The sequence below is a fragment of the Thermobia domestica genome, chromosome 8 (assembly GCF_964235325.1).
Source record: "Thermobia domestica chromosome 8, izTheDome1.hap1.1, whole genome shotgun sequence".
In the NCBI taxonomy this organism is placed as follows: domain Eukaryota; kingdom Metazoa; phylum Arthropoda; class Insecta; order Zygentoma; family Lepismatidae; genus Thermobia; species Thermobia domestica.
Genome location: NC_137461.1, coordinates 18,585,083 through 18,600,820, shown reverse-complemented (window position 1 = coordinate 18,600,820; position 15,738 = coordinate 18,585,083). Strand labels below are relative to the sequence as shown.

The following is a 15,738-nucleotide window of genomic DNA, read 5'->3' as shown; positions in this document are numbered from 1 at the left end:
CTTGTGGCAATTCTTCCTTGTTCCAGATAAGGAGAATGAGTTTGTGTATCTTGTTCCACAATTTTTCGCCTCCAGCTAAAATTAACTCAGCCGGAATTTCATCTACACCCGGAGATTTGTGTTTCTTTAATTTCTTTATAGCGGCTTCCACTTCTATTCGATTGGGTTCTGGAATATACGGTTCTGCGGTGTGTATCTCCTTTTCTCCACGCACATTAGTTTTTGGCTGCGTGTTCAGCAAATCGTCAAAGAAATCTTTCCATCTATTTAAGAGGCTATCCGTATCAGTGAGAACTGTTCCGTCAGATTTCTTTAATATATAAGCACGAGGTTGATAGCCTTTCTTAAATTCGCTGATCCCCTTATACATGTCCCGAATATTTTTATTTTTACTATTATCTTCAAGTTCCTTAATTTTAGCTCTCAAAAAATCCCGTTTCTTTGTTCTAAAAGTTTTGGAAGTTTCCCGCCTGATATCTGCGAAATTTTGTGTAGTTATTTCATTCGGATTTTGTAGCCACCGTAATTTTGCCTGTTTTCTCTTCTCTACTAGTTTAATGCATTCTTGGTCGAACCATGGTTTGTTCCTACGTATTTCCGCGTGTCCCAGTTTTTCTATTGCTGAACTTTTAATGCTATCTCTAATTTCAATCCAAGTATCCTCAACACTAGTGCACTCCGAGTCTTCTAAAACCGAGAATCTATTCGAAACTTCGATCTGGTATTCCTCTCTTACCTGGCTCTCTTCTAATTTCTTTCAATTAAATCTCTCCGTTTTCGGACATTGAGTATTACCTTTATTCAACGATAATCTCTCCCGTATTATCGCTGCTACCAGGTAGTGATCAGTGTCACAATCAGCCCCTCTAAACGACCGGACGTCAATTATGCTAGATTGTCTTCTTCTATCTACTAAAACGTGATCAATTTGATTAGGTGTTTTTCCGTCTGGTGATGTCCAAGTGTATTTATGAACGTCGCGATGTGGGAATTTTGTACTCTTCACGATTAGGTTTTTGGATGTTGCAAAGTTTACGAGTCTAACACCGTTGTCATTACTTTCCTTATGCAAACTTTCGTTCCCTATAATCGGTTTGAAAATATCCTCTCGTCCTACCTTCGCATTGAAATCCCCTAATAGAATCTTCATATGGTATCGCGGGAGTTGGTCAAATATCCGTTCCACTTCTTCGTAAAAACTATCTTTTATATCGTCACCCTTATCTTCAGTTGGAGCATGTACATTTAAAACAATAATATCACACCACCGTCCCTTAAGAGTAATAAAAGAAAGTCTGTCAGTAACAAATTCAACCCGTTTAATTGCTGGTAATATTCGTTTGTGAACAAAAAACCCTGTTCCTAACTGGTGATTTTTATTTCCTTCCCCGTAAAAGAACGTAAAATTTCCGGAATTCTCAGATCCATTTCCTTCCCACCTAACTTCCTGAACTCCTACTAAGTCCATCCTGTATTTCTCTAACTCACTCGTTACAGATTTTAACGCGCCTGTCCTATAAAGACTTCTAATATTCCATGTTCCAAATCTCATGTTCATTTTCTTTTGCTGATGTCGTGCCAAGTTATCAGTCCTTGTCCGAGGCTTTTGTGAATGTTTCTGAACAAGTGCCTTTTTTTACAGGATGAGGGTGTTAGCCTTACCCAAACCCCCAAGCTGGAGGACCACTCCTAGTCGTCTGTCCGCGACTGCTTATTCAGTATATTCGCAGCTAACCTCTATATCTAGAGGCCTTCTCCTCGATCCGCAACCTGAGGACGCGCCATGGCGTGGTGACAGGAACCCACGTTACACGGATTATTATTATTATTATTATTATTATTATTATTATTATTATTATTATTATTATTATTCGACAGAGATTGATGAAAGTGTGATTCTACAGGATAAGTATGGTCGAGTAAAGCTATAAAATGGGATACAGACAAGTAAGATGTCAATTAGTTTAGTTTGATGTTCTGAATTTAAGCAGAATGCTCTGTTTTTATTTAATTTTATAACGAATTATAAATGGTTAATTGGAATTCCCATTAGAAAATACTATCTGGCAGATGATTTTCCCACCTGGCAATGCTCTACATTACAAAACGGATATCAATGAACACAGAGTAATGTTGCGTTTAGGTATAAAAAATTTCCTTTAGACTGACGAAAAGATCTGGTTTTCAACAGAAACAAACTATTTGCTGAGCAAAACAATATATTCACATAAAAAACTTCATACGTGTTACACTTTCGCCAACTAACACTTTGGCTTCATCAGACACTATCAATATAATCACTTGATAGTGTCTGATGAAGGCAAAGTGTTAGTTAGCGAAACTGTAACACATATGAAGTTTTTTATGTGAATATATTGTTTTGCTCAGCAAATAGTTTGTTTGTGTTTAAGTATATACAAAGCAAACCTTCTACTTATGGAAAATGTTACAGCTGGTTTTCAAATTATGGCAAACTCATATATGGGATTCAATAAACTTAAGTGGTAGCCACTTTTCAGTTACCAGTCAAAAGTCCGCATAAATATAAAATAGGAAGCTGAGCTATTAAAACCACTTTTGAGAGTTACATAGTTCCACCTCTTAAAAGGACCTCACTGCAATCAGAAGAATTCCAGGTATAAGGAGCCACCAAAGCCATTGTTATATATTTAAGTTAAATACCTTACTTGTCCGTACCTCAGGATCTTAATTTGTGACTATTACCGTACTTTTATGATTCTACTACCTTATCTCGATGCAGTCCCTTTTCGACACATTGATCCGCCACTGCCTTTAATTTCTCACTGCTACGGCCGCACAATGCTAAGTGGCAGCCTAGTGTTGCCAGGTGAATAGCAGCACCCGCGCCAATCCCCGAGCTGGCTCCTGAAACCAAATATAAATCAAATTATAATTTTAAATAATATGCTACAGTATGTAAAAATTGCAATACCAATAAGAAATGATGGGAATCCATTCAGATCCACGGGGTTTCTTCAAAAAAGATATTACATACAAACAATACATTTTTTAAATAAGCCGGTCCACGCGTAAGACCATCAGCCATCTCAGTTCAATATTCAGCGTAGTACCGCGAAGAGTTTTACGCTGCACTTACGTAGTGGATCGTTGACAAGTTGACAGGAAAACAGTGGGCAAACTTAACTATATCTTGTTAACATCAAAGGAGACGATTGCTTTCCAGCAGGACAGCAAGACTGGCTTGAAGACAGGTGCTTGTATAGAACTGGCCGCCAAGAGAGTGATGCGTGTGTAAAAGCAAAGAACAGAAGAAAACTGTACGTCGCGATAATCTGGCAGCAGACTGCATAATGTGATCACCATGGGATGAAAAGTATATTGTCCCATGGACATAACGAAACGTACGGCGTCGTCCAGAATGATAACTCGACGCTGGAGTACAGAAACAGGTGCTGACATGTTTGCATTGACGGTCTGATACCAGGTGTAACAGTTAATAATACGGATTTGGTAAACAAAGAAAATACATAAAGTTCAACAGAAACAACAAAAGGGGTTTAATCAAAGTAATGCCCACTGCTATCTACACATTGCGTCCATCTTTCAGGCAATTTGTGGATACCGTCCCAAAATAACTTGTTGTCCTTGGAAGCAAACCATTCAGAGATCCACTGTTCCACCTCTTCATACGTTTGGAAGTGCTGCTCAGAAAGTGCGTGTGCCATCGACTGGAACAAGTAATAATCTGAAGAGCGGAGAAAGTATCAAGTGCATTTTGCACCTCTACTAGGGGTTTGAACTGGCGTCCTCTAACATGATTGTCCAAGGAATGGAACAGGTGATATGGTACAATGTCCGGGAGTATGACGGATACAATAGTGTTTCCCATCCAAGACGTAGAATGGTGTTCCGGGTCATCCTAATCACGGGGGGCTTAGCGTTGTCCTGTATCAGGAGAACCTCTTAGCGATTCAGAAGTGCTGGCTCCAGACTTTTTAGCTTTTCTTGAACACGGCTCAACTGCTGATAGTACACAGTTGCTTTGATGCTCTGATCAGCTGGTAGCAGTTCCCGATTCAAGATGCCTCGAGGAGTACACCAAACACACAGGAGGACCTTCTTCTAGTGCAGGCTGGTTTCGGCTGATTTGGAACCGGTTCATGTGATGCTAACCAATGATGAAGGCGCCGTGGAGCTTTGTACATAGGGCCGGCCTTAAGCCGATTGGGCCTATTGCTCCTAATCGGGCCCGCGCCTAAGAGGGCCCCGTGCTAGTGCCGTCTACTCTATTCTCCACTGTCATTTTAACAGCATATTACGCCTAGAGCAAACAAATGTGTTGTGGTCCTAATACATGTAATTATACCTGACTAATACATGAATAAATTTTGCTCCTAATACACAAAATGGGACATGGAGCATGTGGAAAATTAATACATGCCATTCTGCTCCCAGGGCCCCCAATGCTTGTGGGGCCCCCGGCCAAGTGGCTATGGTGCCGTTAAGATGACTCTGCTACTCTCGGTCGTCAAGTACACGTAACATATTGCAGTACACGTATATCCATAGACTCCACAAGGCAGGGTATGGAATCTCCCTAACAAGTAAATAAATAGTCTGTATTGAGTTTCCGGGTAATATGCAAATATTTTCTGAATTTAATGCTGCAATAGTTTCTTTATTATTATTATTATTATTATTATTATTATTATTATTATTATTATTATTATTATTATTATTATTATTATTATTATTATTATAACGTTTACAACTCCTGTTGTAAAAATAAATATTATATCCAGGGAGTATTGTGGACACCTCCAACACCTCTAATGCTCCCCTAACACACCTCTATGATGAATTCATTTTCTCGTTCATTCGTGGTCCCGCGTGGCGTAGTCACTACCACTCGCTGCGAGCGGTCCCGGGATTGATTCCCGGTGGGGACACTCGGCCGAAAAAGTGTAACCTCTTGAATGAGGTTTTTCCTGGGTTTCCCTGATTCACCCCATGCAAATGCCGGGATGGTACCTAACATAATGGACCCAGAATAGAGGCGTCATTTGGGGGGACAGGAGGGGGCAATTGCCCCCCCCCCCAAGAGTTTGAGGAATACATATTCTTTAATCCATTGTCTACTAATATACTAGTACCAAACGTGAAAGTCTTATATCGGTGGTGCTCTTGTCCCCCTCAAGCGAAGTCTGAAATGACGCCCCTGCCCAGGACCCTTCCTTCCTTCCTTTTCATCGGATAGTGTGTGCTGGCTGAGGGACGCCATCCCTCATATACGTGACGGCTAAATGGCCTTACAAGGGAACATTCAGATTTGGCGAATTCAATTGCTGAAAATGATTGCTAGCACTGGATTCACCACCAAAAGAAACAGAAAAGTGGATGTTTAGTAGCAGACCGTATACATGGTGGGAGATAAGTGAGGGGAAAGTGCGAAAATAGAACGTAGAAAATGTCTAGAAATGTCATGTTAACTTTGAAACAAGTAGAAGGATTGAGGTCAAATGTTGGATATGAGGAAGGCATGTAGAATTCCACTGAATAGACTTGATGTGAATCGTGGGGAACACCTGAAAAGCCACCATGTTGGAATTGGCACAAAAAGAATATACAGGAAAGGGGTCATGTGACATATGGCTCTTGACGCACACCGTCTATTGAAATAAATAGTGGTCGATACAGTTTGAGACCTCTGTTTAATTGCAACTGTTATGGACCTTAAGAATAATTATGTGGTTGATACAAAATTTTTGAAAATGACAAAGATGGACAATCGGGCTCGTCATAGCTGTCCCCGGTGTTGAAATTGAAGCAGTAGTCGACAGATGTCATGAATGCGCCAGGTATTGTTTGCAAATATCTAATTTTGTAGAAAGCATATCTAATCATAGCTTGGAACTTTGGTGCTGTAAACTGGAAGTGGGTGAGTGATTGCAAGTTAATGAAGTTGTCCCGTTGTCATATTTTGAAGTCAGTTATACATTTTACGAAATTCTTATACAGACGGAAGAAGAACACATCCAACGGTTGTATGAGTGGCGTGCAACCATCAGGGATAAGGAGTCGGGTAAGTCCTACATTGTCCGATTTCTGCATCAACTCTTCATCTTTATTGGTTCTCCATGAATCAGCGAGGAGCAGCAGTTCAATCTGCTCTATAGAAGGCCAGACAAACTCCGTCATAAAGTCTTTCAGGTTGTCTTTGGTCATATTTGCACTTTCACCAGCATATAAACAAATACTGAGGATCGGGAGGTTTGTTGGCTGAAAACTTACCTCAATCAAGTTTGTAGTTGTTCTTCATTCGCGTCACTTTACGACAGTATTGCTGCATTGACATAGCAGGGAACGCCTCCTGTTACAGAAGTTTCAAACTGTATTAGCCACTTCTGATTTCAATGAATGTTGTGCGTCAAGAGCCAAATGCCACATGGCCCCTTTCCCATATATTCTTGCGCCAATTCCAACATGGCAGCTTTTCAGATATCCCCCATGATTCACATTGCGCCTATTCAGTGGAGGTCTACACGAACTCCTCATATCTAACATTTCACCTCAATCACTCTACTCGTTTCAAAATTAACATGGCATTTCTAGACATTTTCTACGTTCTATCTACACACTTTGCCCTCACCTCCCATCCTGTATAAGGTCTGCCAATAAATACCCTCTTTGTCTCTGTTTCTTTTGGTGGTGAATCCAGTGTTAGCAATTATTTTCAGAAATTGAATACACCAAATCGGAATGTTCCCTTGTTAGATGCCGACAGCCCAGAAATATAATTCCTAATACTAATCATACATTCACTCATTTTCAAGTATGCCTTTAGTAACGGGCGACTTTTCATGAGAAATTATATGCAGGTGTTATGTTATTTATTCAGTCATATTAACACACAGAGCAAGTACGGCCTATTATTTTAACCTTAAATTTAAAAAAAATGTTTAGAAAGTGAATTTGTGTAAGGCTAAATTGACAAAGAAACTATGGTATTTACAATTATTATGACGCATTCAAGGCGTCATTTTCTTATGTTTTCCACAATATAAGAATTTTGGTAGCTTTTGCTAAATTTTTAACACACGTCTTAAAGTATAATTATTGTTGTATGTATGGCCGCCCGCAGGATCAGGCAAGGGGGTAAGTTACATCACTTATATTTTCGAATAGTATTCAATTTCTCGAAATACGTGTCAAAACTGGTTAGATAGGCTTGCTGAAACACAGTTGAATTTAATAGATTAGCAGAAAATTCTATCGTGCTATAGGTATTTACTATATTTAATATATGCACAGTGGCGTAGCCAAGAATTCATTTCGGGATGGGACAGGTGGTAGGAAAGTATTCGGCAATGGCGAAATTAAAACGCAATTTTGTTTCTTTTAACAGCTTTAAAAAAAATTTCAGGGCGTCCGGTAGCCCGCAGTGTTTAGTAATGTTTGTTATTTGGAGACTGAAAATGTAATTTTAGATTTTATTTTAACAACTTTCCAAAATTTCGGGGAGGTCACTAAAACCAGTAGTATTATGACTGTGTCCTTTTCAGATATGAAATACTAATATTGTTAGTTGTAGATTTACATATTATAATTTTATACTGAAATGAATCTTATATATATTTAGTATATTCACTTTCACGAACTATTTAAGCGCATGTTTTGATTGCCATTCATTCTGACTGCAAAATTTCTATTAAACGTTTGAAATGAATTTTCTTTTTTTATTTGGCGTCCCAGGACTTGTTCTAAGGAGATGGACAATTAATGAAAGGAAGTGATTATGAAATTAAATTTTGTGTGCTCTCACACCGGGAATCGGGCTCGAGACTATGTACACAACAGGAGCACGCGCTATGTACTAGACCAGCAGGGGGAGCGATATATATATATTGGTTCTATAGACCTTGCTGCAAGTTAGTTGTAAACCTAGGGAGCCCTGCAAAATGTTCCCAATCGGACCCCGCACCACTTAAGGGCGGCCCTGTTTGTACAGGTTTCATTGGTCATTACATGTCAACACCCTGTCCAGAAATGGCTTCTTCCTCAGACGAGACAACAAAGAAATGCATGAATCTGCTCGCGTTGCCTTCTGGCTCGGAGTCAAATCATGTGGGGCCCATCGACCCAACTTGTAGTGATTTCCAAATTGATGGAGGTGCTGCCGAATTTCTCCATTCACACTGAATTCTAGTCCTAATTCCTCACATGTCTGGCCACTGTTCGTCTCAATTGCTGCCTCAAGATCTTAATTTTGTACATGTGTTGGTCTTCCGGCACGTGGTGCACCTTCGAGTCTTTCGTCACCGTCCTTAAACTAGTTAACCCACTGCTGCACTGTCCGCGTAGTCACGAGACATTCACCAAAGGCTTGGCATATCTTCCGCCTCGCTGAAGCGGCGTTTGACCCCAGTTTGAACTCGTACAGTATACAGGCCTTTATGACGCTCTGTGGAGGTCCCGTGTTCACTCTGTCCTTATGCAAGTTCACGGTGTAACTGAACTGCCACATTGGATATACCTACACTAACAACTGACTTTCGCCTTACTTCCATTTGCAATTCAGCTCACCGTGTGAGGGCCAGTGAAACTCAGGCCTTCACAAAAGCGACAGAACTTTCTGGGTTACCTTTATATTTCAGGCAAAAAATTTCTTATAGCCCTTATATCTGGAAAACTACATAATGTGTAGCCAAACCCAAACTATCATTTAACTCAGTATGATGTGTTATTCCGTAAAAAACACGAAAGCTCGATTTAGGGACCGTTCAAAAATTTGGTGGCCCCGAATCCAAAAAAAAAAAAAAAAAAATCATTCAATCAAAAATTTTCTTGTACACCTTATATCTCGAGAACTACTTATAGTGTAGCCAAACCAAAACTATAACGTAACTCAGTATGTGCTTATTTCGTTAAAAAAAAAAAAAAAAAGAAAGAAAAAGAAAAGAAAAAGAAAAAGAAAACTCGATTTAGGGGCCGTTCAAAAATTTTGTGGTTCCTGATCCAAAAACTAATTATTGGGCAAGATCGCAATCTTTTGATCCATTTTTTTTTTTTTTTTTTTGGATCATTCCTAAAATTCTTGTATTTGACATTTATATCAGTAAAGAACAACGTATTATATTTCCTGTAATCTTCCACGAAAATAGTTTTGTGAGCTTTCTGACTTTTATATATTCAGAATTGCTGTCATCTGTTGTTCCTATGTTCACTATCTTCCTCTTTGTCATCAACTATATTTCGTTCGATCCTGGTAACCACTTATCAATAATTTATGCCAAACTTACACACTTATCAATAATTTACGTCATCCTTTTCCACTTATCAATAATTTATGCCATACTTTATTATCCTTGTCCATTTAATAACTTTTTTGGGTAGGGGTAAAAGTATTTGTTTCGTAACTTTTTATAAAACAACACCAACGGTGTATTACTAAAATGACTTTTTATCATGTCAGGTGGTTGATTTAATGGGTATCATTTTAACATTTTACTCCAAAGCGTGATAGAGTTGAAACAATACCAGGCATGTGTCAAAGTTTACCACATAGAGACTAACTATACAGCAACATCTGTCGGCTTCACGCCATATTGGTAACATATACCAATGTTAGAGGTTTTGTGCATTTCTAAAATGTAATTGCTTGCTTGCTTCTGTGTAGTCATGTAACAAGAAATGTTTTATAATATTTGTGTATTTGCCTTGAGATGTGCTTTTTACAAGCAGCACTATACGTATAAGTTTCTAATTTGAAATATATTTGGATAACGAAAATATTTCCATTTAAAGGTAGGAAGCTACCACTACAAGATTTAAGTTTCTCACGCAGTATCGCCTCTATGTTTTCTGATGCGCCTTCAAAATGACTTTATATTGTGTAATTCTAAATAAGCAAATATTAGTAAAATGTTTCATCAGTTTGCTGAGGGAAACAACTCCTTTCAAAATTTCTCCGAGGACCTCATTCCGAAAAGGTATGCTAAAAATTTGCGGAACGTAACGCAAATAACGCAATAAATATTTTTTTAAGATGACTATCAGTGTTCGAAGTGGGAAAAAAGCAGAGGTGGTATGTTTTATTATGATTTTGACTCAACATACCGGCTATTTAAATATTGTATTGATCACTAAAAAAAAAAAAAAAAAACAGAGACGGTATGTCTTCATTACAGAAAAACCAGACACGGTGTGGCATACCACCGCATACCGTCTCACTTCGACCACTGATGACTAATGCTTACTAAATCGCAAATTTTGTACTGTGTTGACACAAAACGCTACGGAATGAGGCCTCGGATGAAAAGTTAAATATGATAGTACATGTCTAACAACTGGTATAAAGTGCAGTTATAAAGTGCATACAACGTTAAACTGTAAATGGCTGTTAGTTCTCATTTTCGGTAGTACTCAGCTAAATATTGGAGCACATTCTGTAGCAGTTTACTTCAAAGCAACGCAAACTTTGCCCTTTAGTTTGCGATAATCGGCATAACAATTATGACTACTGATTACACTTTCTACGTCGCGTTGCGATCAGAAAATATTGCGAAAACTGATACAGAATAGGTCCCACGGCCCTAGTCTATATAGAACACTGAAGAAAGAACCAAAAAGAAAAATACCTGTTATAAGAACAACTTTTCCCTGCAGTCCACTCATCTGAAAAAAAAAAAAAAAAGTTTTATCATTGTAAAAGTCAGTTTAATTTTCAAGAATCTTAAGATAATATTTCATTTATATTGAAATTAGCACTTTTCAGTTAGGATTAGAAATCAGATTACGTATTTCTTTGTATTACATACTTAGAAAGCACCAACTAAATGTTTCTTGAGATGGTAATACTGTTTCGATTACGTCACAGCGAAACACACAGTGTACGTAATATATGGTGGTATCTTCAGAATCAGGTTTAGTGTTGGAATAAACTTTTCTCAAATTTCTTCTACATATCATTTGCAGACAAGTAAGTGATTAATATGTTATAGATGTTCTGTTTGTCATAAAATTTCAAATTATAATCAAGAAACAACAATGTAATTACTTTACAACTATGTATTAGAGGAAATGTTATACTGTGTACTATGACACAGAGTTGGAAATTGTGCAACTATCATTTTCATGCACAGTAATTTTATTATGCACTACCAAAGAAAGGAAGAAAAATTATGTTCTTTTTGTATGAAATAGTACGTACGATAATTTTCAATCCTGTGCCCTAATTTATATCTTTTTTATTGACTGATATACAGTATAAGTAAAAACAAAAGTAACAAAAGTTTGTAGGCTTGCTAGTTTTAGGCCTAATATCTGCTTCTCTTCCTTTAAAGGAACTACGAGTGCTGAATGTCTTCTTTCAAGGCTACAGACAGCAGGTATTTAAAAGAAAAAAATGATTTCTTCCAAAAGGCGAATAGCTATTACTAGTATTTATTATATAGTACTAATTTCAATTATATACACCCTGTTACAATCGTGATGATTTGGAGGATGATCATGAGAAAATTCCGTTCCTTCTCCACTTTCACTCCTTATTTGTTCAAATCCCCCCCCCCCACACACACACCGGGGGGAAAATCATCTGAAATCATTGGTTAAGCTGCATTTCTTTCTAGCTTACGAAAGCCCGTTTTTATACTAGGATCCAGTAGCGGCTTTAAGGGGTAGGTCAGGTAGGCACGGGCCTACCCAAAAATTTCCAAAAATTTATAAACGCCAAAATATACAATAAAGATTAAATATATTTTCCACTATTTATATTAATGGTAGATAATTATTTAACAAATAGCATCAACCACTACACACCACAAAAATAATTTCCTACTGTCATTAATTAATTAAATGTGACCATAAGAGAGGGCGCGGGACTATCCAAAATGAAAATCCTAGACACCCCTACTTCCATCAAAACAAAACAAAACAAAAACCGAATCGACATTTGGAGGAACAATGTTGCTTTGTTGTCACGCTATGAGTATTATGCTGTGCTCCATTCTCTTCGGTAGATAAACATTTCTGAATACATAATGTTACAATGAGGCAACATAGTAACGCGGTTGCCCCTTTCTACAAAAACACTCCATTTGTAACTACCATCACAACGTTTATGGTTAGACTCTTTCTCTCAGTGACTTTAAAATAATCCCGTGACGTAGCACCTATTCTTAAAATAACCTCCCAAGTGGTTTTGAATTGTCAATTTCTTTCTAATTTTGATCAGTGCATAAAAGTTATTGTATGTTACTTTAGGTACGCGATCTGAAAAATAGATTGTGAAACAGGATGGGCGTCCCACGAAAGTTTTGTAAGGGGGCATCTCCCTGGTTGCTATATTACGCTTGGTATTTTTATTTGTATTAAGAAAATCTTAAGGAATTTGTGTTCGTGAGCCAGGTGGGTCTGAGCCCCCTTGCTTCCTTTAGGCTCCCTTGTGAAGCAATATTCTTAATTGAAATATTACGCGTTTTCTTTTATTACTATTACTATTATTATTATTATTATTATTAGTAGTAGTAGTATTAATAATAATTTTAAAAAATGACTGTTCAAATCATACAAATTACTATTACTATTAGGGTCACTTATATATATAATATTCCGATAGTTTAACAAAAATATGGTAATTTTTACGAGTCGGTAGGATACTTATGGTTCAATAATTTCCAACCTTGTTTCACCAGACACCGCTCGCGTATCCCACGTGATAATTAGTGTTGCCAATATAGAGATACTATTGCTAAGTCTAGCGATTTGATAACATTTTTAAAGATATGATTTGTTTCATTTACCGTTGTTAAGCTAGGGATTTAGCGAGTTTTGAAATGTCACACAGCGAATAAGCTAGCATTATTTCCATTATAATTAAGGTTACTAGTGATTTTTCGCAGTACGTTTAGTCACATTATTGTTAACCTTGTTGGCAACACTGGGATGATAAAGATCACGTAAGCTGCAGCATCAAGAAAAAGTGAGAGAGAGATTATCGTTTCATGCGTTTGTTTTGCTTTCCTTGAGACGCAAAAGAATAAAGCACGTATATTATATAAACAATCACAGGCATAATATAAGCTAGAAAATATCTAAGTTAGTGAGAAAATAATTTCTAACCTTAAAAAAACAACAGGCACGAGTACAAATACGTCCAACTATTTCTTCAACCTCAACGACACACAAGCTTCAAGTTGTAATTGTCTATCGATGTTGCAAACTGTATATAATTTTTTCAGACTAGTAGGAGAAATCCTTTTACTCGACACCAAGCCAATGATGACGCTAGAGGGGTCAAAGGGATGGGCGCAGGGGCGTCATTTAGGGGGAAGGAAGTGGCAGTAGCCCCCTTGACTTTAAAATGTTATAATTTCATCAATAAAATAGTAGTAAATCATTGAATAACGCGAAATTTTACTTATGCCAAGGGGTTTTGCCACTCCCCCAACCAAAATCTGAAATGACGGCCCTGGATGGGCGCGCCTGGTTAAGAAATATAAAAGTATAACTTTTTATTCTCAAAGAAATACCTGCCTATCACAAAATCATTTTGTTTCTCAAACTGTCCCCTCCCAAAAAATTTAAGCTGTCGTCGCTACTGCACCAAGCTGTATCTGGAAGGAACCGGCGTCGAACTAAACAAGAAACAGGAGGAATTAATCCTATTATAGCCTACAACCAGCCACAGGTGGAGCTAATATATTTCTGACAACTGTGAAGGGAGGAAACAGGAAAAAACATATATATGTTTACAGATTTTTTCTCAATAGTGTATGTCAATTTTAACTTCGGATCTCTGGTTATATTAGTTTGTTTGCTTCTATTTATGAGTTTACTAACCCTGATTTCAATTCCTACTGGGGGTACACGTTGTTCGATTACCCCGTTAACTCGATTTTGAGTTTAATGTCCCTTTCAGCAACGAGGCTATATGAGACAGGATCCACTGATTAACGTGGAATCCGAACCACATGAGCTCTCTCCGAGAATTGAACCTGAGTCTCCCACGCCAAAGATGCGTACGCTAACTGCTTAACTACGAAGGACCTCACCCTGTTAACTTGTAGACAGCGTTGATATAACATGATATCTCTCAGAAGGGACTTTCAATACTCAGGGGATGAAAAATATACTGCTTGTGCCGTAAATATAATGATAACCAAGACGAACATGAACAGATATGGCGTCGGGGAGTGCTTGCAGGTCCACATCCAGAGCCGACCTTAGGAAGTGCAGAACCATGAACAATTTTGGTTGCCCCAGGTTCTCAGTCAATTTGCAATATGTTGTTGTTTGTAGGTTGACAAGTCGAGAGAATATTAACTCTAGTCCGGGACCTGCTTAGGGTGGGACCCAATCGGGTGTAGTCGATTCAATCGGCTTTATACCGACCCTGCCCTCGTCTAAAATAGCCTCGGTGTTCAAAAACGTTTAAATTCCGAGCAAAGCAACCAACTTACTTTTCTGGCAAACTGGATATATGACCATAATGAAAGATCTGCTTTAGGAAAGAATAACTGGCATTGTGAAATTAATTATAGCTATAGTAGTCAGTTATTTTAATAATATAAATAGATCTACAATATCGTAATCAGTATACTCAGGGCCGGCTCTAGGCTATTTGCCGTCCCAGAGAAGGCACCATTTGCCATCTCCTTTTCCCCTGAAAGACCAAATCTTAAAAGCAAGGGTTTTAAATATACTACCCTATCATAACAACGAAGGGAAAGTGCACTCCCACTAAGTCCTAAACATTACAAATACAGTCTGACATTTATCTTTAAATAATAATCTATTATGTTAGTGAAAGATAAAGCAAATAAGGAAAGATGGTAATCCTATTTATAGAATTCAATATCAAGTTTCAATCTCAATATATTAGTTTGCAATTTTAGTGCAAGTAGCTCTTTTATCTTTTTTCCCCTTGTACACGTTAAATTAAAAAAAAAAAAACTTGTTTCCACCTTAAATGATAAGGATCTTGTTTGTAACAAAGACAAGACTGGTTTTTATAACAAAATTGTAATAACTAATTAAATGGAACAGGTGTTCGCTACTGTTCGAGAATTGAGTTCTTGTATTTGACAACAATCAAGCAATTCATGCTTGAATTTGTTTGACCATTTGCTTTAGCATTGTCCATGTGAAGTTAAACTAATGGGACCTAATTATGATTTATGAATGTAGAATTCAAATACACGCAAAAAAAGAAAGGTTACTAGTAAACAAGAAAAAGGTGGACAGTAACCAAGTTAGTTTGTCAATATATAGACAACAGAGTCGTGTGTCCCAGCAGCCAAGCCAAAAAGGTTAACGAGAGAAGGTGATCGTAACCTTACGTTACAGGTTAACATTGCTAGGTTACAGTGTAATAACTCACAGGGGTACGCTAACCGATCACGTAGTTATCACTATCAATCATAGCCTGTAACCGGTAACCTTGTTAGTATGTTGGAATAACCGACTGCTCGGTTAACGAAACAGGGTGCGACAACTTTCTAACCGTGTATTTTGATTAGTATAACTTATTTAGTAAATAACAGTAACAGATATTCACTCAGCCACGAGCACATCAAAAAATACAATACTAAAATAGATAATAACTACCTAAATTTATTTTCATTTCTAGTATGTACTTTTTTTTTCGTCATCCCGTTATAAGCCGCCAATATCACAAATATTTAACAACTAACAGTGAGAATTTGTTTGGGTGATACTCTTCCCTATAAGCAAAGACGTAAAAGGATTTTGATATTT

At 37.6% G+C, this 15,738-nt stretch overlaps 1 protein-coding gene across 3 annotated transcripts in view; it reads right to left on the bottom strand.

Annotated features, from left to right (window-relative positions):
- The window catches only part of LOC145692741 (putative oxidoreductase TM_0325), a 108,458-nt gene that overhangs the window by 33,398 nt on the left and 59,322 nt on the right, over positions 1-15,738 (bottom strand). For 2 of the 3 annotated variants that reach the window (XM_081768175.1, XM_081768174.1), the window contains exons 2-3: positions 10,620-10,656; positions 2,747-2,886 (exon numbers count right to left, since the gene is read on the bottom strand). In XM_081768175.1, the coding sequence (XP_081624301.1) occupies positions 2,747-2,886; positions 10,620-10,656 (177 nt within the window). Of the gene's footprint in view, positions 1-2,746; positions 2,887-10,619; positions 10,657-13,101; positions 13,220-15,738 lie in introns of those variants that run through there. The other variant, XM_081768176.1, reaches the window with a different exon arrangement.